Raw genomic sequence first — 25,567 nt, 5'->3', positions numbered from 1 at the left:
TCCTGCTCACCCAGCTAGTTAATAGTAGCTGTAACTAGGACCTCTCAGCTCACAGCGTGCCAGGTCCTGGGACAGTCACGGTAGCAAGTGTTCTTTAACAAAAGATGCATTTGAGATGAAGTCGCAGACCACGGCAGTCAGCAGATGTCTGTGCCCCCTGGCCAAAGGGTGGGGTACCTGGGTTACCAGGGCAGGCAGTGAGTGGGAGGGAAGTTGGCTCAACTGTCCCCAGGAGAATCTTCCCCTGGTTGTTGCTGGGATTGCTATGGAGGCCAGGCCTCTGTCAGATTTCTGAACATAGCAGGCGGGGGAGCTGGCAGAATGTGGGTCCAGGAGCCACTGTTGCTGGGGACAGAGGACAGGGGCCTGTGATCCTCACTTAGGGCCAGTCCAGTGGTCACATTGGGAGAGGCTGTAGGGTGAGTGAGAGAGAGCCAGTCTCCCGGTGTTGAATCCTGGCTTATGTAACCAGGTTTGTGAACTTGGGTCAGTTAATTTAACCTTTCTAGGCCTTGGAGAGTTTTTGGATAACACCTTAATAGGGTTACTGTAGGGATTAAAGAGAGTAAATATATGTGAAGCTCTTACAGCATTGCCTGACACATAGTCGTCAACTCTTTATGTATTAAATATTAGTACATGGAGAACTATATCCGTATAGTAACTACACTCCTAGATGAAAGGGGCCCTGCTTCTTTTTCCCCAAGGGCTTGTAGGACATAATGGGTTCTGGAACATTGTCTCCATCTGTCTGATGTCGCATTAGAGGAGAAGACAGGGAGGACAGAAGGATGGAAAGTTCCTGAAGCTGAGGAGTAAGGAAGCATCCTCATTGCCCTCTCTGCCTTCTGAAACTGTTTCTTTCCTAGGCTTGGGAGGGCCATCCTTGAGTTCTTTCTCTGATTTGCTTTCCTTTGGGCTCCGTGGGAAGTAGCCTCCCCACTGGAGGTGGGAGGGGTGGGTGTCTCTGGGATGCCATGATCATTGTACCAGAGGCTGAAGCATCCTCAGTGGAAGGCGTGACTGATGACAGCAGTAGTTCTTCCCTTTTCACTGTAGAAACCTAGTCCCCCCTCTTCAGTCCCTCTCCCACAGGCCAAAGGCGCCCAGGGCATTGCTGAGGCCACTTATGCTGCATTTGGCTAGTGAGATGCCTGCTTAGCCTTCCTCACATCTTCCCCAGATTCTGCCTTTCCACTGGGGCAACTGCTGGGGGTGGGGGGATATCCTGGGCTGTTAGGTCCTAGGACCAGGTCATGGTAGGTTTTGGTCTAACTGACCCCTGGAGTTTGAAGGAAACCATAATTCCCACAGTTTTCGGCCGATCAGAAGAAGGGGCCCTGGCTGTCTTGGGTATCAGCAGAGAGCTCTTTGCCCCTCATACGGACTCCGGGCTGTCCAGTGTGGCCCCTCCTAACACTTCCCTTCCCCCATCCCTGTACAGGCTTTGCTTTGTCCAAACCCAGTTGGGAAGCCTTGTTTCCCTGAGATGCAGCCCTCTGTTAGGGTGGCTGTACTTTTTGTGCTTTGTGGGTCTCTAAGCAATAGCCTGACGTTCCTTACTTGGAGGGACCTTGGTTAAAACCTTGGAGTTAACTAAGAGTGAGTCAGGGCCGAGAACCTGGCCCTTTGTGCCCTCCCAGCGGCCTTCTTGACTCTCCTCCCCTTAGCTCAGTGGTTCTACCCCAGAGGTGTGGTTGGTCCCTGTTGTTCTTGAAAGGCCTTACTCCTAGACTCTTCCTTCTGGCGTCTCCATCCTGTCTGATAAAGGAAGGGAGCCAGATAGGCCATCAGAGTTAAATGAGGGCACACGAAGCTGCCACTTTTCCTTTTTCCCATTTGAGATACTTCCTTCTCCTGCTTCCTGCTTCCTTCCACATTTTTCTGTCTCAACCCCTTGCCATGAAGCCTTCTAGCCATGTCTCATCAGTTCCATCCCCCATTCTGCAATTTCTCAAGCTCTTAAAATAACCAACACTACTAAGTGCTGGGCTCCATGTATACACTCTAACTCAGGCCGTCCTTCAGCAGCCCTCCCTGGTAGGTAGACATTACTAGTTATTATTCAGATGAAGACACCAAGGCATAGAAAGGGACAGTACCTTGGTCAAAGGCAAGCCTGAATTCAGTCTGACCCCAGAACCCAGGTCCTTAACCCCAGCATGGGGCTGCCTGGAACAACTGCAGACAGGCCACTTGTATTTCATTTTCATGGGGCTGTGAATCAGGTGTCAGTTGGGAAGGGACCTTTGGATTATCTAATTCCAGTCCTTCCATTTTATAGATGAGGAAACCAGGTGCTGTGTACTAAGTGACCAGCCCAGGTTTATATAGGGCAAGCCCCAGAGCAGGAACCCAGTTTCTTGGTCCCTATTTCCCTTTTGGCACCAACTGTGCGGCATGAGCTCTTCTCATCAGTCAGGTGTGGGCTCCCTAAGAACAAAGGCAGGATTTGCTTTGTGGTCTGAACCTAGAGTAACCCTATAATTTGTCCAAACTGGGCCACTTTTTTGAGAATAAAAGGGGACACTGTTAATACTTGGGCTGCTACCTCAGCATAAACTGGGATTGTCCTGGGCAAACTGGGATGTACAGGCTGTCCTGCTTCTGGTGTGGGGGGGTGATGGTGGGGTGGGTGGGGCCGACTGGGAAGGTCTGGGGCTGATGTGGGGCAGAGGGCCAGGTGTGCGGGGTTCGGTGTGGCGGGCGGACGCCTGGCAGCAGGCGGGAGTGGGGAGTTCAGCTGTCCCTGTGGAGCAGGAGGCTCAGGGGGTAGACTCTGGTCCCCTGGCATGGGGCTGTTCAGGGAGGCAGAGTCAGACCCTTAGGGGACCTGGGTGACCAAATAGGACAGTCATATAGCTGGAGAGAAAACCCTGCTGCCACCAAGGTCATGTGCAATGAGGGCTCAGGCCTGAAGAACAGGATCAGGCTCTGAGCTGCTAGGCATTCTGGAAGGGCCAGCTCTCCCCTTCACCCAGGTTACTCTCCCATCCCTTTGGCACACCCATAGCCCCTTGTAAGTGACCATGACCTAGGCCTTGAGCACCTGCTCTCATTACTGAGATAGCTGCTGACACCACAGACGTGAATTGGGGAGCATGTATATAGTTGGTGTCTTTAGTCCTCTGGGACCAGCAAGGGCAGGAGATAGAAGGTGTCAAAAGTACGTTGGCAGCTGGGAATTTGGGGAGAGGCCATTTGTGCTGGGCCCTGAAGGGCAAAGTGGGAGTTTGTTAGGCCAGAGGATAACATTGTAGGTGTGGGGTCAACATACACACACGTGCAACCTTTCTGAGACACTCCTGAGAATTGTATTGATGCCTGCATGATTTCAGTGATTATAAATCTGTATTTTATTACTGTGAAAGAAACTGCCTCTCTGCCCTTCCCCTCAGTTTGTAATTACTTGCTGAAGTATTTGCCTCCTACCAGTAGACTGTGCCCTTTGCAGGCAAAGACTGGGCTCTCCTTTCCCCTGGTGCCCTCAGCCCCTGGCCCGGGCCCACTCCGTTTAGCACTCAAGTCCATTTTGGGTCAGTGAACTGTGCCGGGGTCATGTACGTCTGGGACATAGGATTGCACAGCTGCCCCCCAGCCGGCCCAGAATGTCTGAGTATAAGAGGCTCCCAAGACCCATGTCCCAGATGCCCATCTCCTGGACCCCTGGCGGGTGCTGCTACCTAAGGTCAGTCTGGCTGCAACTCGAGGCAGCTAAGGCAAGAACTGGAAGAACTGGAAAGCCTGTGACTCACCAAGGTGCAACAGGATCCTGGGGGAGTGGCCTGTCGGCCTCCTAGGTCAGCTTCACACTTCTCTAGGCGCCCCAGGCTGGTGAGCACATGGTGCGTCAGCTCAAGTCTCCCTGAGGTAGCCTGGTGGCCCTGGCGGGCTCCTTCCTCCCTGGTCCCATCTGAGGAGAGTGTTGTGGCAGATCTGTTACTTTTGGGCAGCTGCCTTTCAGAGGAAGGAGCCTTACAGAATCGAGGATCTGCTGTGTCTTGCCCTCATCAGTTTATCTTTTTCTTTTCTTTCTCTTTCTCTTTCTTTTCCTTTTTTTTTTTTATCAGATACATCTGGCCTTGGCTTGGCACCATGACAGGATAAACTTGCTGCTCTTTGCTCAGCCTTGGTCCTCCCAGAAGTCTGTGAAGGCGGTATTATTAATGAGGTCACCGATGGTAGTTACCTAGCTTTCCCAGTTCGGGCACACCTGTGCCCCAGGTTCGGGCACTCAGCTCACCCCCGGATGTAGGGGGTCGTGCCGGGGACTCGGCCTATGGTTTGGGGAAGCTTCTCCAAGGCTTGGTGTCCTCGTCAAAGATTTGAGGTAATGCTGGCAAAGGAATAATGCAAAAATAAGAAATTCTTCTGAAAACGAAGTTGTCAGCCTGTGTCATCGGATAGAGTCACTGGAAGGCTGTGTATGGCTGCATTTATTTAGATCATAGGTCTTCCCTCTGGTTTGACCTCTTATACACTTCTTTGAGCTTCTTGGCCCCTCTGACCATGTGGAGTGGGTAGACCAGGGCCTAGTTAGGGCTTTGCCCTTTTTCCTTCCTATGTTTTAAAATGGAAGTACAATCTACACAGGAAACTGAAAACACCAGGTAACCACCACCCAGATCCAGTAACAGAACATTAGCAGCCCAGAGTGTAATCACTATCCCACCTTCTGTCAGCAGGGGTCTGTTTCTGTACTTCATATGAATGGACTCGTAAGATACGTCTCCTCTTGTGTCCGGCTGCTTTTGCCCAGCTTTATATTGTGAGATTCATCTGTTGTATGTGGCTGTATGTGATGGTAGGTGGTGCCTTTTTTTTTTTTTTTTAAGATTTTATTTATTTGTGTGTGTGTGTCTGTGTGAGAGAGAGAGAGAGAACCAGCTGGGGGAGCAGCAAGCAGAGGGAGAAGCAGGATTCCTGCTGAGCTGGGAGCCCAATGCAGGACTCGATCCCAGAACTCCCTGGGATCATGACTTGAGCAGAAGGTGGAGGCTCAACTGACTGTGTCACCCAGGAGCCCCTAGGTGGTGTCTTCCTAATTGCTGTGGTAGAGTATCCCTGCCCCCCACCCTCCCCTGTTTTGACGGGTCCAAGTAAAGCACACACAGACCAGTGAAAGCCCTGCAAGAGGGTGTGGTCTTTCCTAAATTTCTTAGGAGGAAGTTAGGTTGGAGCCCTGGAGCCTTTGTCTCCTGTCTGTATACATGACCTGATTATATCTTTGGGACAGGACCCATGTGCTAGGGAAGCTGAAATTGACAGTCTGCGGGGGTCAGGAAGAAGCTAAAAGGTAGGAATTAGCTGCTGTGCATCCAGCACCTTCTGGAGAGAAGGTTCTAGGTCTCCTGTGAGAAATACACAAAGCGTGGGGAGAGAGTCCAGTAGCACTTCAGGGTGTCCTTGTGACCTTGGCCCTGATGCTTATGTGCTTGTGGCGTTGCTTTCTTAGCCGTTTGTAGGCAGGAATTCCATCTTCTGTTCAAGAGGATGTGTCCTGTAGGGGATGACTGATATGCAGTTGCTTGATCCCGTATTAGTTCTTTCGTCACTTTTCTAAAAGGATTAGGTGATGGAGCTCAGCTTTCGGTAAAAGGGACTGGCAGGAGGGACAACCAACGCACTTAGACTAGGGATAGGTCACTGGAGCTGAGAGTCGAGCTCTGAGCTCCCTGACAGTCCAGGCAAAAAGGACAGCTCTCCTAGAGTCGGGGGTTTGAATTTTGTTGGCGCATAGAAGGAAGCGGTGACTCTGGGCGGTCAGACTCTCTCCTGGTGCCAAACCCTACAGGGAATTAACTGGTGGGTAAACAGCACAGCGACTTTACATAGTGAGGTGATCTTCATGCTCCTTCCTTCCCATGATCAAGTGATGAAAAACGGTCGGTTTCGGTTGAAATAAGACTCATCCGAGGACATTGCAGTCTTCTGAATTCTGGTCCTGGAATTCATAATACCCTTTCAGGATCTTGGCCCACATCTTCTGAGCCCTTTAGCTCAGAATACACTGTCTCCCCTGCCTGCTGGTCTCATGGGCCATGTACACCTAACACTTCCATGGACCCCCTCTCAGTGTGTTTGCCTTTGTTATCTACTGAGATCCATCCCTCCATCAATTCAGAGACATTCATGGGGTCTGCAATATGAGTTGAGTTCTGTGCTGCCTGGTAAAGTCCTAGAGAACAGGAATCTCGAGTTCTTAAAAAGATTATTTCTGTGTGTGTGTGTGTGTGTGTGTGTGTGTGTGTGTATGTGTATAATGTACAGTTCAATGCCATTAAGTACATTTACACTGTATACAACATCATTACTATCCATCCATTTCTAGAAGTGATTTATTTATTTATTTGAGAGCAAGAGAGAGCAAGAGCAAAGGCAAAGCACGAATGGAGGCGAGGGAGGGGCTGAGGGAGAGAGAGACTCTTAAGCAGGGTCCATGCTCAGCATGATGCCAGATGGGGGTGCTTGATCTCAGGACCCTGAGATCATGACCTGAGCCCAAATCAGGAGTTAAGTGCTTAACCGACTGAACCCCCAGAATTGATTTCTTTTAAAATCCCGTTCTGTACACTGTAGTGCTTTGCATATAATTGGCTTTCAATGAAGGCTCTACAATGGGAGAAGCTGGGGTTGCAGCAATGGCCAAAGATTCTGGGGTTGAATGCTGCAGATCTTACAGGTGTTGAAATTTGAGGTTTCTTCTACCCTTTTCTTTGAAACCTCTTAAGGTATTCTAGGTGGGATTTGCAGTATTTTATATAACTGTCAAAATTGGAATATTGTTCTCTTCTGGATCAGAATAGCTCGATCAGGACCAGTTTCCCTCTGGGACCAGACAGGGTGGCCTTAGGATCTCAGTGGTGGCCACAGGCATTCAATTGGGATTGGCTTGTAAGATGACATGGGTCCTTGTAGACCAGCAGGAAGACTGTCCTTTCTTGTTTTTGACAATATAAGAAGGTGTCTGGGGGATCCAGATTGTAACCTCAACTGTGTGACCTTGGTTTAGGCTGCCTCCAGGCCTCTTGTTTTTCAGAGGTCCCTTTCCGGTTACTTCCAGGTCCTTCTTTTCAGGGTCTCCCCATCCATATGTGGCCATGCTGTGTCTTTCCCACCCAAGCCACTGCACACTTTTAAGTAGATCTGTGTGAGGGTGACCTGCTCTCTCCATTCTTTGCATAATTTCCCCTCCTTCTAGTGCTAGTCTGGGGGAAAATGTGGACACTTAAGTGTGGACACAGACTTCTCATTTCGGGTGCTATTTTATTTCATAAAGAGGATGGGGTTAATTCCTCTTTCGAACTTCTCCCACCTCTACTCAAGTCCTCTAGAGGAAACGGGCGTGTTGGGCTGACGTGTTATATGGGAAGAAAGACCAAAATTGCCCAATGAGGAAGTTCTAATCTCAAGATTGCTAAAGAGCTGTCATTTAAAACTGCTATCTCTTTCTCTTTCACACACATGCTTGCCTCCAGGCAGGCATGTGGCCTTCTATATACCTCAACCCGGCCTTGCTTCCAGCCTGCCTCTGTTTCCCTAGCTTGGAAAGCCCCTCCCATTCCCTCCTTCTCCCTGATAGGATTGTGTGTGGGTTTTTTTTTTTTTTTTCCTGTTAGGAATTTAAAGAGAAACAGCTCAGTGTGGTCGGCTGCACACTCATCACAGAAAGAGAAGGAACAATTTGGGGAAACAGGGTTTTGTTAACCCTGGATGTGACTAGAATAGGGTTAAGAAATGTCATTGGCCCTTTGAGGGTGCCACTTGCCAGGCGGGGGAGTCTAGGAGAAAAAGAGGAGTAGATAGAGCTCTGTGTTCCCCATTTATGCCAGTGACCGCTGTGTGGGTCCGTTCATCCCGTTTTACAGGGAGGAGACTGGATCTCCATCATAGAGTGACTGGTGCAGTGTTACACACCTGTCCAAATGCCACAACCAGGACTCGGACACTGGTTTTCTTGTGAAATGAGGGCTGACCTGACTGATTCTGCTTTGATAGTTTCCAGTGACCTAGTGTTTCCAACAAGGACAGGGTTTACTCTTTCCAATTCCCAGCCCCTCAGGATCAACACAGGATTATTTCACACTTAGCCTCCTGTCTTTCTTCACTGCTGACTTTCAAAGACTCTGGGTAGAAAAGTGGTAAAAATGACCTTAGACCATGTTTGGCCAGAGCCCAGCCCACCATTATCACGTGATTGGCCTGGGGGCTACTAGCTGTAGGAGAGGCGAAGGTGTTTGAGCGCCTAGGGCCAAAGGTTGGTCAGTTGGTCAGTCTAGAATGGATCTTTGGGCTTCTTTATGTTTCTAAAAAGGTCCTCCTGTCAGTAATGCTGGCGTGCAGGCAGGTTTGGGAACTCTTACCCAAATGGCAGAATGGAGACTAGACAGAAGTTACCAGAAAGCAGACTCATCTTAGAGGACAAATTTTCTAACAACTAGAGCTGACCAATAGTAGTAGCTAACCAACTTATGAGTACTGATTGTGTCATGCTTAGAAGTGTTTAGACCAAGGTCTGATGGGCCGTTGGGGTGAGAGAGGCAAACTACATATACTCGAATGCTCTCTGCGGTGGGACTCTTTGAACATGATGTTCCAAGGGCATTTTTAAAGGTGAGTATTTATTAGTTGTGGTTGCACTACCCTTGCCTGTATTTGATATCTCTTGAATGATTTTGTCCCATGACTTTGGGCCTGGTGCTCCCTCCCTCTGGCTACACCGTGGGTGAAAGTTGGCAGGGTTCTGCAAGGTGTATTCACTTCCTTCCCAGTCAGTCTAGGAAAATTGTCTTTGTATGGAGACTACTGCCTGTTTCTGGCTTCTGCTTCCTTTGGCCACCCTTCATGCAACACAGCAGTGCCCGCCAAGGCTGGGTGGGCCCCACAGTGTGTTTAAGAAAGCTGTGATGTTCCGCGATTAAGCAGCCCTTCCCTAATAAACTCGGCGGCCACATCATCATGCTGTGAAAGAAGGGAAGTTTGGGCCAAGGTGCTCTGGTTGCATTTTTCAAAGCTGTCCCATATCCTTTCTCTTAGTCTCATGTGTTAGAGAGGAAATCAAGGCCCCGAGGTCCCTCAAGAAATCATAAGGCAGAGAGTGCCCCCCACACACAGCAGGAGGGCCCATGAGACAGGTGAAGGGAAGATGATGGTCCCAAGCACCCAGTCTGTGTCCTAGCTCTGTCCCTCCCCATTGAGTGGCTTGTAAAGCAGGGATATAGAAGTTTTACAAAAGGACAAGGGAGGTGAAGTCAGTAAAGTCACAGGATGGTGTCTGGCAGGTAAGAAATACTCGGTGCATGTTTAGCTACTGCAACAATCATCATTATTGTTTTCATCTGTCGCTGAACACTGTGCTCTGCCATTGGCCCTTCCTGTTGACCCCAGGGGATGACTGGAATAGAACCTGGCTTTTCCGTGGGGATGGCCAGCCTGAATGCACCACGGTGCCCTTTGGCCTGTGGAGACCCTGCTGTTGGCCAGCGGAAGGGGGCATTCATCTAGCAGAGTGGACAAGCCAGGCTGCCCAGTCCAGTCCCAGCTTGCCCCTTTGCAGCTCTGACTGGGCATGTTGCCTCCCCCTTCTCAGTAGAATGGAGATAACACTACTTGCTTCTCCCAGGGTTATTGTGAGGATGTGATGAATTAATGGCTATAAGACCTTGAGAGCAGTGCCCGTGCCACATAAGGGTTTACTGTTACTACTGTTGCCCACCATGGCTGGTGTCCACACAGCCCTGAGAGGTTGCAGCAGACGGTGGTGCGCTCAAGGCAAGTGAGCTGCGGGAGGTGCGAGGTCAGGAGACAGAAAGGATGATTGGGTTCTTCCTGATTTAGGCTGATGGACTTAGGCACTCTGGTTTGCAGTAAATGCTGGCAACAGATGAGTTCTGGGAATTCCTTAGTTCTGCAAACTTGAAACCCCGCATGACAAACCTGGCCCTTCTGTCGGCTGGGGAAGAGGGGAGACAGGAGAAGTGGCTGAAGGCCTATACCATTCTCCACGCCTGCCCTGTTCTCTTTCACCGTGTGCATGCGAGGGTCGCGTCTCAGTGTGGTATTTTAACCATGTGGTAGTTGTAGAGCAGGCTGGGCTGACACACCAGGGACTGTCGTTCGACTCGCTTGCATTTTATTTTAGTCTTTCCAGCATTTTACTCCAGACTCTGATCTTTGAGCTTTGGGGATTTTAGAAGAATGATCAAAGATGAGTCCTGAGCGGGATATTTGAAATGACACAAGAGGGGCTGATCTCCTTATTCCACAGGGGCAGAAAGAGGCCCCAAGAGAAGGATGTACCCTTGATTGCATAGGGAGTTAGGATACAGCCTGGAACAGAGGAAGACGTAAGGGGACTGTCTCTGTTGATCAAACTGGTTGGTTCTTTTCTTAAAGGATTAAGCACCTTGTGCCCTTCCTCTGGAAATCTTAGGCTGCAGGTTTGGTTTAAAAAAAAAAAAAGAAGAAATTTAAGAAGTCCTGACCAAAAAGGCTGGAAAATAGAATAGGCTGTACTGCTAACAAGCACATTTGTCTGGGAACTCTTAATTATAAAAAATGTGTGCATTTTTGTCAAAATTGAGCAAGGGCAGGGAGCAGGCAGGAAATTGTTTCCTACAGCAGGAACGGGCAGTGGTCTTCAGCCAGCTTGACCCCTGGGGACCCCCGTTTCAGGGCTGGGGAGAGCAGGGTTGCTTGAAGTCACACAGTTTGCTGATGAAGCTGGGAGGACTGTGACCCTTAGCCTTGAGGGGATAGCTGGGGCCTGGCCGGAGGTTCCTGATTGTCAACCCCTACCCTGCTGTGGCCAGCAGCATCACCTGTCCCTGACAGCACGTGCCTCATGGGAGGGATTCTGTCAGACCTCTTCCTGATAGGAAAATGCTGGGAATGTCCACGGCCAAGGCAGGTGGGAGCTTCCAAGAAGGAAACTGTGTGAGAGGGACTGGACTCCTGGTGCTTCTTTGATTGGTGGTAGTAAATCTGGGGAAAGTTCATGTAAATTTATGTTGGAAAGATCAGTGAACTAACTAGGGGAGTCGGCTCTGCCTCTGAGGAGAGGAGAGCTTGAGTTGTTATTTATGTAGAAGTTCTAGTCTGTGTCCTCACGTGCTGGGGATGCAGGGGTGAACAGATAACACACAGTTCTTCTCACCCTCTGTGCTTATGATTTAGACACTAAGAAATACACACAGTGAGCCCCAGGGGTGGGGGCGGAGATCATATGGGGCCTTCGAAGGATTTCAGGTTTGGTTCTAATGGGAAGCCACTGAAAGGTTTTTTTTAAGCAGGGGAATGGTTCGCGTCTGGCTGGGGGTGCAAAATGGTTGGGAGAGGGAAAGGCAGACTTGAGGATTGTATAAGTGAGGCAAGAGGACTGGCGGTTGGGCCCAAGGTGGGGATAATAGGATTGCCATGACTGGCCTCGAGGTGTGTGCAGAACAAGGAGAGTCAGATGAATGCCAGTTCCCAGAACATTGTCAGAGACCCTTAAACTCAGCTTTTCTGGAAAGAACTCTTCCTCTTCCCTAATGTGCCTTTCCCCTCATCTTTACCACTCTTCAGAAGTAAATTTAAACCTATTTTCTCATTTTATCTTTCAGTTTAGTTCTTTCTTATTTTTAAAGATACCTTGTCAAATAGATTCCAATTAAGTGGTCTTTAATAATAACCTTCTGTGCATAACAGGTTTTATTCTTTTGAAGGGCTGAGTGATGTTCCATGACGTAGATGCATACCACACTGAGTGAACCTCCCAATCTCTAACTCTTGTTCCTCTCTTCCCCCACCCGCCCCCCGCTCTTTGCAGGTCGACCAGTATCTCTACCACATGCGTCTTTCTGATGAGAACTTACTGGAGATCTCTAAGCGGTTCCGCAAGGAGATGGAGAAAGGGCTTGGAGCCACCACCCACCCCACGGCTTCGGTGAAAATGCTGCCCACCTTTGTGAGGTCTACTCCAGATGGGACAGGTGCTGCCCCTGGGGGGATGGCTTTGGGTGCTCCATCGCCTGGGGAAGATTTGGGTGGCTTTTTTTCAGGGACCGAAAGAACAATATATCAGCGAAGGTTCTTTGGTTTCATACCTCAGAAACCAGCCCTGGCTAGTTGAAGCATAATTTAATTTAATGAAATTTAATGAAGTTGATGGGGAGAGGTAATCAGGAAGACTGGAAAGCAGGCAGCTGTGGCAGTCAGGGTAGAAGTAAGTTTTTACCAGCCCTGCCGAGACATTGCTGCCACCCATTTTTCTCCTGTCCCTGTGCTGAGACAGGCTGATTGGCTCGGTTTGGGAGCTCGCAGTCCCACTGAGATTGCACAGTCATGGTGAGGAAGATCAGGCATGTCTGAGGTGGTCACAGCCAGAGGCCAGGGCAGTCATTCTACGTGGCACATTCCACAGCCTTGCTGGAAAAAGAGTATGGTACAGATTGTCCTCAATGTGTTTCTGGAACTCTGTGGAAAAAAAAAGAAAAAAAAGTACTTGAAGCCCATATATGCTTGGGAGAATGTGAAGAGCCACAGTGCCTCTCTGGGTATTAAAAGCTCTGAGGGTGTGCACAAGGATCTGTTACGCTTGGTTTCATCCCCTTCCCTGGATGCAGACCCTGTGTTTTGTGGAGGGCCACCCAGCAGGTGGTTTAATCAAACCGGAGTAAAGGGGGTGGTGGAGCTGGAAGTGGGCCAGAGAGCCTTGCACGCACACCTAGAACAGTGGTTCTTTCTTCAATCAGCACAGGGGAGTAACAGTGTTCAAGGGGTGTGGGTAGAACTGTCTGGGTAACACACGTCAGCGACAGCATCTGTCCTGTGCGACGGAGTGATGGGGCTGCTGGCAGAGACAGGGTGAGGCCCGAGGGATGTGCTCGAGCAGGTGCTAGGATGCTGAGCCCTGCTGTCCAGAGGCGACCGCATCCTCCGACAAGGGACAGAATGGGGCCGTGTCAGTGCCTGTTCACCGGTACATGTGAGGTACGTGAGGGGGCCCAAGGGGGGAGCAGTGTGGGATAGCCACCCGCATGGGGACGGTAGGGAAAGAGCCGGAGGGGAGGAGATAGCAAGCACAGGCTCCTTGAGGCTAACGCGCCTGAGAGCCTCTGGGGACCTGGTTTGTCTAATGAGACTTTGGCCCTTCCAACAATTTGGAAAATATTGTATGTTTGCCTTGGGACTCAGCCTGGACCCAGCGCTGCGGAGGTGCTGGGTTCGGGGTTCCTCCGAGTGTGTGTGTGTCAGCCCTGCAGTGAGTTCCCTGAGGTGAGCGGCCAGCCCCCATCCCTGGGTATCCCTCATATGCCCTCCAGATCGGCACTATTGTCTGTACCTGCCGCTCCCTCTGACTGGCGGCCACACCCGCTTCTATTGTTTTTATTTGACATTCTGATAAATTTACTGGCTCTTTAGGGCCAGGGACATTGTTTTATTTCAGGCACCACCACTAGGCAAGTACCTCAAGTGTCTACTACATTTTGACGGTCTAAGAGCTTTCCTGAGCACCTACGTGTGGTAACTCACTTCCTTTTTGTAAAACCCTGTAAGAGAGGGACACATTTTATCTGTATTTTTTTAAGAGGAGGAATTTGAAGCTTGGATGGTCAGATACTTGCCTAAGGTCACACAGCTAATGAGAGGCTGAGTCAGGATTCAGACTCATATATGCCAAAGGTTGTGCATCAGGACTGCAGCCAGTCCATTATGTGTGTGCGTGCACGCGTGAGGCTGTGTGCTCAGCGCCAGTCACACGGCCCAAGCGCAGCTGAAAGTGTTTGAAATGTGGGGCCAGATGTCTGGCTTTAGCAGGTGAATACATTTGTGAATACAAATACAAAGGTATGGGACTGACTTTGAACCTTCTCACTGCTTTCCTGAGATTGGAGACCTGGACACTTACTGGCCTGTGCCTCTTAAGAGTTTGCGCTGATTACTGTGCCATGTGGTCATCGGGTCTTCTTCCGTGACCTCAGGCTGGAGTCCTGGGATCCTGTCTCTGTCCCAGGGTGGAGACGAAAGTAGCTTTTAGCCTCTGTGCTCATGAGCCACCAGGACTGAGGTGGGAGCCAGAGGTTGACCCTTGCAGCATTCTGGGGCAGAAGGGTCTGGGGCAAGACTTTCTGCTGGACCTCCACAGGGATATTTTACCTGACTTTGATGATGCACAGAGTAGCTCTTGCTAATGTCGAATACGACAGGGTAAATGGGGATGGTGTGTAAAAGGAATAACGTGTACTGGAATGCTTTAGTCCCTTAAGTGGAGCAAGTGCCCCAAGTGTAGGAACCCCAGTGCTCAGCCCTGCCATTTCTCTCCTGCTGGGGTCCTTGGGCCAGCTACTCACCCTGGCTCTCTGGGACTCAGCGTTTACTCCTCTGTACAATGAAGGGGTGGGTCTGGCAGTCCCAGTCTGCTGTACATGGGTACTGGAACCAGCGTGCTGTTCACTTAGGCACCAAAAAAAAATTCTTTGACATTTTGTGGTGAGGGCAAAACCCTTAATGTCCATCAGCTTGGCACTGGTTAGTTCGTGCAGAAAATGGTCCTCTGCGACCCATTATAAAGCATGAGATCGATTTATGCATATTCATACTGTATAAACTCATGTATTTATATGTGCATAAGGGAATACAAAGTCTCAAGGACACACACTGAACTATTAGTTGCAGTTTTCCTGGTCTGTGAGGTTGGCAGTAGCTAGTAAAGTGGAAGGTGTGCATATATGGCAACTCAGGAATGCTGTCTCCAGCTATATCGTAACTTGAACAGATTCCCTTATGAACCTACGAGGCATGTTTAAGAATGTTCAAAAGGAACAGTCTGGCCTGGGGTGGGGGCTGTCTTTGCTCAAGTGATGCCTTTTCCACGCCTTATAACATTGTTGCTTATAATGACAGCATATTGGAAACAGTTTATGGACTATCCCTGTGGAGGGATACAATGCAGCAGTGTTACATAAATGTGTGTGTATTAATATGGATACACCTGAGAGGAAGGACTGGTACCTCCTAGTAGCTGGATGTAACTTCAGATCCCTCAAACGATGCTGGGCATTGCTTATGGACACACACACGTTGTAAAATTATTGGGATCTCAACTGGACTATATATCCAACATGAATGATAGGAATTGCCCTTGGAAAATCAAGAAAGGAGACTGAACGTGGGGAGGGGAACATGAGGGGACATAATTTTGAATGGACAACGTCAAGGCTTTCAATTCTATATTTTGTGAGTTGTGGCTCTGAGTTACCGAATGTGGCGATAAGGATCTGACCCTTCAGTAGATAAAGCCGATCTGAAATGAAAATTCGGCTTTGTTACTGGCACCGCAGTAGAGTGCCGGGAAGAGAGACTGTGGGTCAGTCATGTATAGGGATCTCTGCCTCTCCCCAGACAGTCCGTGGTGCATCACCGGCTTCCCCGCCCAGGCCACAGCCTGGGTTCTGTTGCTGCTACTGGTGGTGATGTGACTCTCCCATTGAAAGAGGGGGGAAGGGGAGTCTTCGCTCAAGTGATGCCTTTTCCACGACGGCCTTCCTCAGCGCATTCCTTTCCAGTGTTCCCTTTTTGAAACTGGGAAATTAAAATTCTGATCTAAATCTCTGATCTAGAGGGACCTAATCTTTAAATCAGTGGCTTTCTAGCTTTTCTGGACTGTGTGCTTACACCAAGCAGCACCCGTGTATAAATATTTATACAGAGCTGAAACAAGTTGCAGGGACCAATGTCTATTCTTATATGTGGTGCAGTCGGATATTGCTGTCTATTCCTTTAAAAAAGCTGCTGGTCAGGGGGCGCCTGGGTGGCTCAGTGGGTTAAAGCCTCTGCCTTCGGCTCAGGTCATGATCCCAGGATCCTGGGATCGAGCCCTGCATTAGGCTCTCTGCTAGCGGGGAGCCTGCTTCCTCCTCTCTCTCTCTGCCTGCCTCTCTGCCTACTTGTGATCTCTGTCTGTCAAATAAATAAATAAAAAAATCTTAAAAAAAAAAAAAAAAGCTGCTGGTCAGGACCCCCTAAGGTTTTTTTTTTTCAGCATGCAGTGTGAACAATGCTGCCTTAAAAGCTTGTCCCCCAGTTTTGTCCTAGGTGGGCATTTGTAAAATCGGCTTCCTGTGGGTGTGAGGGGCGGGGAGGTGTTTCCAGGGCAGTGTTGAGCGGGGTGAGGATCAGAATTCTATGTTAAATGGGGTTGAAGTCAAGCTGTGGGCCTTCAAGCAGTTCATGTATGCCCGGATCCTCAGTTTCCTCATTTGTACCATTAGGTGACTGGAAGACCAAGAATTAAGGGAAAAGCAAATATGTGACCTTCCCATGTGTTCTATAAATGAAGTCCTCTACAGCCATCACTCACCTTTGCAAGAGCCAGGGCCAGCACCAAGTTCACTGAGGCAGGGTGGGTAAGCCTTCTGGGTCCTTCCTTTTGGAGGGTTCATCCCCATCACCAGAGCCCCTGCATTTGGGAGCGAGGACCAGGTTCCAACTCTTGTTTCTATGGGCCCCAGCTGGCCAATGGTAATGAAAATCCTGGTGGAAAGTGTAGGAGAGACTTCAGGAAGCTTTAGGCTGGCCATTGATGATGTAGGTCTCCATTCTACTGAAGGGAAATGAACCTCCATGTAGTAGTTTGAGGTCTGTGGGAGAAAGAAGGGAACGAAAGTGGACACCAAGCCCATAGGAGCTGTTTCTAAAATAGCCACACTTCATAGATTGTGTGGACCGTCTTTGTACAGAAATATCGTTGGCACAGAGAAAAATGAAATGTAGATGGGCCAAGAATATCTTACTCAGATGTCCATCAGGGTATATAAAAAAATCCTCCCCCTTCCTCTGCCTCCCCCACCCCCCAGTTTTAAAAAGTTGAAAGAATTGTATAATGGACATCTATATACAGACTATCTAGATTCTCTCACATTGATATTTTAGCAAATTTACTTTACCGTTCTCATCCACACTTCTGCTCATCAGTCTATCTTGTTTTATTTGGTGCATTTGCAGACTAAATTACAGAAATCAGTTTATTTCAGCCCCACAATTTCAGTGTGCACTTTACTCACTAGATGTCAATATTTGTTTTCTTTTTAATATAAAATTTACATACAGTGAGATGACAAATTGTATCATCCAATGAGCTGACAGATACGTACAGTTTTAATAACAGTGTATATATTGAATACAACCCCCTTCAAGAGAGAGGACATTACCACCAGCCTAGAAAGTTCCCTTGTGCCCCTTCCCCAGGCAGTCCTGACCCTGACTGCCAGAAGCAATCACTTTTAAATTTACCATGTGTATGAGTTTTGCCTGTTGAACAGCTTTCCATGAATCTAGTCATCTGGTATTTACTCTTTATGCAAGTCTTCATCTACCTGTTATACTGTGGGCTAGGTTGTATCTATCAGTAGTTCGTTCCCTTTGGTTCCTGATTTCATGGTATGTTTGGAAGCCTGTATGGGGTGCATATTGAGGGACACCTGGGCTCTTTCCAGTTTTCGCCCATTAGGACTAAAGCTGCCATAGCCATTTTTGCACAAGCCTCTTTGTGGACTCATGCCTTCATTTTCTTGGGTAAACAACTAGGAGTGGACTTTCTGGCTCATAAAGTTTGGTGGGCATTTTATTACAAGAAACTGCCAGACGTTTTTCCCAAGGTGATCAAAGCATTCTGTTTAATATTTTATGCTCCCACCAACAGTGTGGAGACTGCCACTTGCCCCTTATCTCACCAGTATTTGTTGTCTGTACCCTTCCTCTACCTTCTCTCATTTTTTGTTTGTTTGTTTGTTTGTTTTTTCAGTGCAGAGTTGAATAAAGAAAGCATGTGTTTGTATCTGCCAGGAACTCCGCCATCTCTGGGCTCTCCATAGGCAGCCCTGCCCTAAGCCATAGCTGGGTGTGTGATCGCGGCACCAGCCCCAGTCCTGTCAGCAGGCTTACCACATGCTTCCCAGGGACCCATACGGCTTTCGGAGAACAGAACTGTTCTATCTGCAGAGTAAAAACTTGGGAATAATTGATACCATTTAATGAGCACCCACAGTGTCTGTTAGGCGATTTACGTAATCTGTTTTAGTCCCCATGCAAATTCTCCAAGAGAGACGTTCTAATTTAAAAATAAGACAACCAAGGCCAAAGGCAGTGGGTGACTGCCAAGGTCACACATGGCCAGTGAATGGCAGAGGTGAAAAGGTGAAGAGTTTAGGCCTTAAGCAGGGGGCATCCTGCTTATCCGTGGCCGTAGGATTCATAATTTACATCCACTCCTGTTGCTGAACAACAGTTTCCAGAGCAGATCAGGTTATCCTCTTTTTAAATGCATCCCAGATAGGGGTTGGCTTGGTACCATTAAAATAAGAAGCTCAAGTACAACCCAGCTGAGAATCTGCTCATATCCCAGATGCAAGTTCCAGAAGTAAAGTGTCTTTGTGCAGTCTCGGTCATCCTCTTGTCGCACCAAGATTGTTTAGCTATAAAGATGCCTTGTGAGGCCCAGTGAGTTGAAGGCTTTGCTCTATCAATCATTTGATCCTTTCCCACTTCCCTGAATTGGGAGTTATTTTCCCAGGTGAGTATATCATCCAGCGAGACTGAACTCCCGAGAGAGCAGGGGACGATGAGATGGTGGTGACAATGACAGGCTGTAGGCTTACCAAATGGCCAGCTGCCATGCTGAGCACTGACTTTGAGCAATCTCATTAATTTGGATTGTGACCCAGTGGTAGGCACTAGGAACCCCATTTTATAGAAAAACTAGATTTGTTTGATGAGGCAGCTTGCCCAGAGTCAACATGGTGAGCTAACGGAAGTGTTTGATTTTAAGCCCACCCACCGCGTGTCAGTGCCCAGGTGATTAGCCACACCACTAGCCATGCGTTTTATTCTTCTCTGCCCCTTGGCCCCCCTCCCCTCGCCCCCTGCCGTCCGCTAGCACAATGCATGCTTTCTTCGGCCAGTAACTCAGGCCTGTCTCTTCAGTTTGGTTCCGTAGAGTCCCCACCGAGGCTGGTCCTTTGGGGGAGCAGTATGCTGAAGCTGCCTTGTACCCCACCTTCAAAGAGTGAAAATTGTCCTTGGAGAGATAAGGCTTCCACAGTTCCAATGATGACAGAATGGTACCCAGTCATATAATGTAAGCACACAATGTGATAGAGAGAGACAAGGCTGCCGGGAAGTTGCACGGAGGCGAGTATACCCGAAAGGAACCCTTATCTTCGTTGCTCAGCATTACATCAACGGGCCTGCAGTGGGGACCAATCAGTAACCAGCACACAAACAAGTTAGTGGATTTATATGGCACCGACAGTATAAACCAAAGATTGTATCGATAAGTGGTTTCCATAGAGCAGTAGCTGGAGTTTATTAAACATTTACACGTAGCAGGCATTGTGCCAAACACCTTACATATTCATTGCACGGACTCTTGGCCAAATACACACACACATGTTTGCACCCCTGTTTGGTGGGGAGTGGAGGGGAGGTACTGGCAAGAGAGGTCATTACTATCTCCTTAAACAGATGATGAAACCCGACATTTCTAGTAATTTACCTGACATTGTACGGCTAATACATCCTGAAACAAGACTTGAACTCCTGGTAGGCCTGTCTGAAAATCTGAACACACCCAGCGGATTGAAACATGTTTTAATCCTTTGAAGAGTGGTTTTGCATCTGTGGGGGGAATGTAACACTTCTGTGACTGGAGCGTGTTTTGAGCTTAAGAAACACTTCTTCAGTATCAGAACCCCAGCGTGATGCTTTCCAATGGTGTGTGTGTGTTGGGAGTTTTGGGGGTACGTAATGTGTTAGTTGTGTTCCAGCTCCCTTCTTTCGATTAGAGCAGCTCTGTTTTTCTCTAGTTTTCCATTTTGGCATTTGGTATCCTATCGCTTAAGATGATTAGGAGACCAACGTTGTAGAAGATCGTAGAAGAGCTGATTACCCTGTTCTTTGACTGTTCTAGACACCTGCATTCACTGTGATTTGATACCTTTAATGACATGGAGTGACTTTATTTCTGAGCTACTGAGTGGAGACCTGCTTGCTTTGCCTTCTAATGGAGTAGCTGGGATCCTAGAGCTTAAAAAGAGGCCACCAGGTGTGGAAGTAGCTGTGGTGGTTCCAGGTACATGGGAAATACGGGCCTCAAAACCTGGGCCTGCCAAATGTAGTTTTGCTGGCTTACCTGTCCAGGACCTGCAGATTGCTCTTTTGAGTCCTCTTAATTGGAGTCCGTGCCATACAGTCTTAGAGCAGTCTCTTGGCTGTGTGCTAGCCTAGCAGGCACTTGAAAAGCAGAGCATAAACAAGCTCTCCAACCGAGAGCTATGGAGGGGAGGATTGGAATGTTCAGTGGAGTCATCTGGGGCCCCTGGAAATGTTCCTGCTGTGGCACAGCAGGCAGGAGCTAGTCCCTTTGGGGGCATTGAATTATTAAAGGGCCATTTAGGAACTGGATGTGACGGTATGGGATGTGGGTCTTTGACCTACCTCAAAGTTCAAGGCTGCATGCCTCTGGCATTAGGTGATAAGAGGTGATGTCCTTTATGGCTGGATCTAGCAAGGTCCTGGGGTGACCAGCCATCCTGGTATGCCTGGTGTTCTCTCAGTTTTAGCACTGGAAGCCCCATGTCAGTCTTGTGCAGACTGGGGTGACTGAGCACTGTACATGGCCCCAGAACCCTGCTTGGCCCGACTATCTTACAGCATCCTCCTCACTAGTGTCCCTAGTGCTAGACCCATGGTCCGCAGGGCTACCAAAGCCCTCTGGAAAACAAAGCTGACCCTGTGCTTAAAATCCAGAGTCCTCGGCATTGGTATTTGCTACATGTGGTAGGAGCCCTACACTGCAGCCACTCCTGATGTGCCAGTCCCTGAACACTCCGTCAACTTCCACATCCTTTCCTGTGTCCCCTTTTCCCTGCCCGGCAACTTCATACCATCATTCGGGCCTGGCTAGAACTTTTGTTTGTCCCAGCAGAGCAAGTCATCCTTCTGTCACAGGCTTCCCACAGTGCATCTCACTGTTCCCTTTCTCACCTTCTGGTCAGGGACTGGGTTTGCGTACAGCACCCGATAGCGGAGAAGCTTTTAGTACTGTGTTCAGTGCTCACTGTTGAAATAGCTGATTGCCGAATGGGAAGTACTTTGTTGGCAGTTCCTAGAATAGATTCTGGGTCTGACTCTTAAAATAGTGACTTTTAAAACTTTTTTTTTTTACCCCATTCCCAACTGTAAACAAAATGAAATCTTATATGGAACCCCATATCTAAGACAATAACAGTAAGGGAAAGATACAAACTTGGAAGTGTGGAGGTGGGAGGTGAGGTTGTGCCTTAACTGGCCTTCCTTAACCCACAAAGATCAGACCTTGCCACCTGCACTGGTCCCGAGAACCCTGGGAACACTGCCTAAAAGCCTCTTGTTCAAAGAGGGGCTTCTAGAGCATGTTCTGAAAAAGCTCTGGCTCCAACCCTGGACAGGCAGGGTGCTGCCCCTTCTGAACATAGTTGCCTTTGACAAAGGGCACTGCTGCTTCAAAATACAAAACCAGATGCAACCTGTTTGCAAGTCCAGCCCTGGTAGACACAGTGCTCCAAGGGCCTGATGGGAGGAACAGGTGGTGAGCTATTTTAATTAGTGACAAGTAGCTAATGATGTAAAATAGATCCTGTTGGAAAATCCAGCTGGCCCTTGCCTCTCCTTCCTCAAAAATTGTGCAGAACTTGCCAGGTGCAGGCCACTTCTGTGTTACTAACAATGCTGAAGTTATGGCCTGCTCGGGACCCATTCCTGAGGTCTCATCCATGAACGTGATGGTGACTGTCCTGTTCAGGCGGCCGGTCTGATGCATTTCTAGTCCTCCACACCCTCCCCCCCACCACCCCGCACCCAGATAGGTGAGTTCCCAGGGGAAAGTGAAACCCTTTTATCTTGCTGACCTTAAGTGTTTGATAAGAGCCTCACTGAAAGTGGGCAGAATGGTAGTTCAGGGTGGGAAATGAGTCAGCGCACACACTCCGCCAGATGGAACAACTTGGATCTTGACTGTTGGGCAATTGGATGGAGGGTGGCATGACCAGATGCTCCTGTTGCCAGTTCCTCTTCACCGTGGGCTGGCAGTGCTGGCTCGAGTCCTTGCTTTCTTGTGGAAGAGTGTTGGTACCCCTTCTCTTACCTGGTTTTGGGGGGGATGCTTTTAATGAGGAGGACCTTTGCCAGAGAGGGCTTGGTGGGAACAGAGGTCCCATGTGATTGTGAGAGATGGCGGAGATTTGTGGCCACCAGTAAAGACTGTATCAACAAGCTTTAGAAGGTCCTGGGCTCCTGGGCTCCTGGGGGACGGGGGGATGTCAACTCCATCCAGCGGGTGTGTGTCCGCCACCACCCACTCACGTCGGAGAGCCCTTCGCCATCCAGTAGGCCTGGGGGAGGGAGGGATGGATTGCAGTTACTGATAAAGATTAGGGCGTCTTGGCTTTCCTTTTCACCACTTTATTGCTTATGGGCCTCATTCTGTGCCAGGCCCTCCTCAGCTTCCAGGAACAAGAGAGATGGGTGTGGTGCGGTGGGACAGGCACAGGCTTTGGGGTCAGACGGACGTGTGTTCATGAAACCCAGCAGTCACGTACCCCTTTGTGACCTTAAACCAAATGACTGAACTTTAAACCACAGTGTCAACTTCCTCTGCCACCCAGGCCAGCTTGGAGGCTGCTGGTGACCTCTGGGCTTTATGCTCTTGGAGTTATTCATGAAGAATTCCTTATTTGAGGATTTACAACTTTCCCATGAGGAGCCTCCTTGCTCGTCAAGGAGAAAACTTTGCTGGAGAACCAGACCTGAACTTGGATCTTAGTTTCAGTTACTTGACCTGAGTCTTGGTTTTCTCATCTGGAAAATGGCTATTATGATGCCCCATAGGGCTGCTGAAGATTGATGAGATAAAGCTTATAAACAAAGTGACCATCACTTAACAAATGTTTTTTTTTTTCCGTTAAAACCCCCTACATGTTGGACCCTCAAAAACTAAACCTCCCCCACACCTGCCTCTGTCTTTCCATTGTTTTATCACCACCGTAATCCAGATGCCAGTGATGAAGTCTGAGCTCTGTCCCAGGGATGAGAGAGATGAAGACAGGGTGCTGGGCTTTGTTTTCCAAAAAAGTCCCATTAAAAAGTAGAAAATGGGAGCTGGTAGAGTACTTGCTTGGCATGTGAGAGGTAGCCTGACAGATGCCTGCATTCTCTGCCTCTGAATTTTATGAAGGGAGGGGCCTGCCGCCCATCTGGGTCAATTTACCCAAAATGGCAGCTGTGCAGTGAGCAGCTGGGTGTCCCTAGTGGGGTACCTTCCCCAAGGGAGAGGCAGGGTGGGAGTGGGGGCTTAAACAACAAAAAAGAAAATAGAAGATGAATTTGATCTTTCCAATACACTTTGAAACTTTGCTTCCTTCACTTTAGCAGTGGCAGAAGCTATATTCGGGAGGAACTGGGGAGAGTTAGGAAAGGTGGCAAACACATGTAATCTTTAGAATTTGTACAGATTTAACATAAAACGCAGAAACCATAAATATTTTGACAACATAAAAATTAAGCGTTTCTCTGCATGGCAAAAATACCACAAATAAAGTGAAAAGACAGACATTGGACTGGAAAAAATAATTGTAATTATACCACCAATAAAACTATTTTCTTTAATATGCAAAGAGTTCTTTTAGGTTATTAAGAAAATAATGAATATATATATTTTTAAAGATTTTATTTATTTGTCAGAGAGGGAGAGACCACAAGCGAAGTAGGCTCCCCACCGAGCCTAAGGCAGGAACTTAACCAACTGAGCCACCCAGGTGTCCCTGAGTGTATTTTTTAAAAAGGCAAAAACATGTGCATAGGAAATTTCACAGAACAAGGAATTCAAACGGCCAGTCAACAAGAGATAATTCAAAATGTATAACCTTACACAGTAGAAGGAAACCCAGTTTAAAAAATGAGATACCACATTGACCAAGGAGGTTGGCCAAGATTAATTGCTACATAACATGAGACCTTGGTGAGAACAAAACTCAGACGTTGGTTTGTGTGGAAATCGTTGAGAACTTTTAGGCATGAACTTTTAGGCAGTATCTTCAAATTAAAAGCATACATCCTAAGAACCAGCAATTCCAATCCCTTTTCTCTGAGGGTGTCTGTTAACAGCCTCTGTGTCTTTATATGTACCTAAGGACACCTGAGAAACATTAATAATGATTACTTTTGGGGTATGGGGAAGAGAAGGGATATTTGCTTTTCATTTTCCCCACTTTTGTATTGTTTGAGCTTCTTAAGAAATCAGATGTTTGTATTTTACTACTTTTAGAAAGTTAAATTGCTTTCCAGACATGCTCAGCAGTGAAGGAGACCTTGCCTCTGGCCTGATGGTCTCATGTTATAAATCAGTTGGTACTCAGACATTTTGCTTAACAAATAAACCATCAGTGAGCAAATGCAATAGGAGATGTTTTCTTAATGTGTTGCCTCAGATAGCAGCCATCATTCAGCAGAATGATCTCTCTGGATCTTCCTGGGTCCTCATGGCCGTGTCACATGGCCTGTGCACTTTCTTACGAAACCTACCATAAAACCATAAGCACGTTTTTATAAAACATATATATAAAGCCATAAGCATGTTTTTCTGCCCGAGAGCCTTGCTCCCACCTGTCCAGTTTGATAGTCCCAGGCCCATAGATGTGATATTCCTTCATGCCCCATCACACATTCCCATGCTGTCTGCCCTGGGCTTCTGGAATGTTCTGGAAAGTTCACAGTAGATGTGGGACTTGTGCCATGGGTAGGTGTAAGTGGGGATTGGAGGGGCTGAGGAGAACTACACGATCAACCAAAGGGGCAACTTCCCTGGTGGTCTAATGGTTAGGATTCGGCGCTCTCTCTCTCATCAACCAAAGGGGCATAGGAAGAGTGATGACAGCAGCTGTTTACTGACGGCTTACTGTGAGCCTTCATATTCACACATAGCATGTTCTGTATTTTGTGTCAGCCTCATGACCCCTGGGAGAAGTCAGTACTATGGGCCCTGTTCTACACAGGAGGTGACGTGCTCTGAGGCCGCATAAGTAGTGAAGCAGCTGAGCTGGAATTCAAATCAAAGCCTGTCTGCCTGTTGCTGAAGGCCCAGCTCTTCACCCCGGCTCTGCAGGGGCCTCTCGTGCACGGTGTGGGGCTGGGCACTAGAAGGATCTGTCCAGTGTCCGGGGTGGGGGGAGGGGGTCACCTTCGTATTTTGCTCTAGAAGTCATGGCACTGGGTCTGCCTCAGAGATACTAGACCTGGAAGGAATCCAGCCCTAGGCTGTAGTAATTGTGATCATGTGTGTTTGCAGAACGGGGGTGCCGGGGAGGAGGGATGCCAAGAGGAATGTCTGTTCCGGCAGAGTCTGAAAAGAAAGCAAGGGATGACATTCCTTCCTGGGAACGGAGGCTGGGCTGGCCTTGAGTCATGACCCCCGTGGCTGCCGATTCAGCGCATCGCCCGCGTCCTAGGCTCCAGAGTGCTGATGTAGGCAGTTCGTCTTTGATTTTCCTTTTCA

The 25,567-nt window shown here is 48.5% G+C and overlaps 1 protein-coding gene across 2 annotated transcripts in view; it reads left to right on the top strand.

Annotated features, from left to right (window-relative positions):
• The window catches only part of HK2 (hexokinase 2), a 58,840-nt gene that overhangs the window by 6,194 nt on the left and 27,079 nt on the right, over positions 1-25,567 (top strand). For both annotated transcript variants that reach the window (XM_032880705.1, XM_032880704.1), the window contains exon 2: positions 11,810-11,972. In XM_032880705.1, the coding sequence (XP_032736596.1) occupies positions 11,810-11,972 (163 nt within the window). The remainder of the gene's footprint in view (positions 1-11,809; positions 11,973-25,567) is intronic.

The sequence above is a fragment of the Lontra canadensis genome, unplaced genomic scaffold (genome assembly GCF_010015895.1).
Source record: "Lontra canadensis isolate GAN:19392208 unplaced genomic scaffold, GSC_riverotter_1.0 scaffold71, whole genome shotgun sequence".
Lineage (NCBI taxonomy): Eukaryota > Metazoa > Chordata > Mammalia > Carnivora > Mustelidae > Lontra > Lontra canadensis.
Note: the sequence above shows the minus strand (reverse complement) of the source record. Positions and strands in the feature narration are given on the sequence as shown.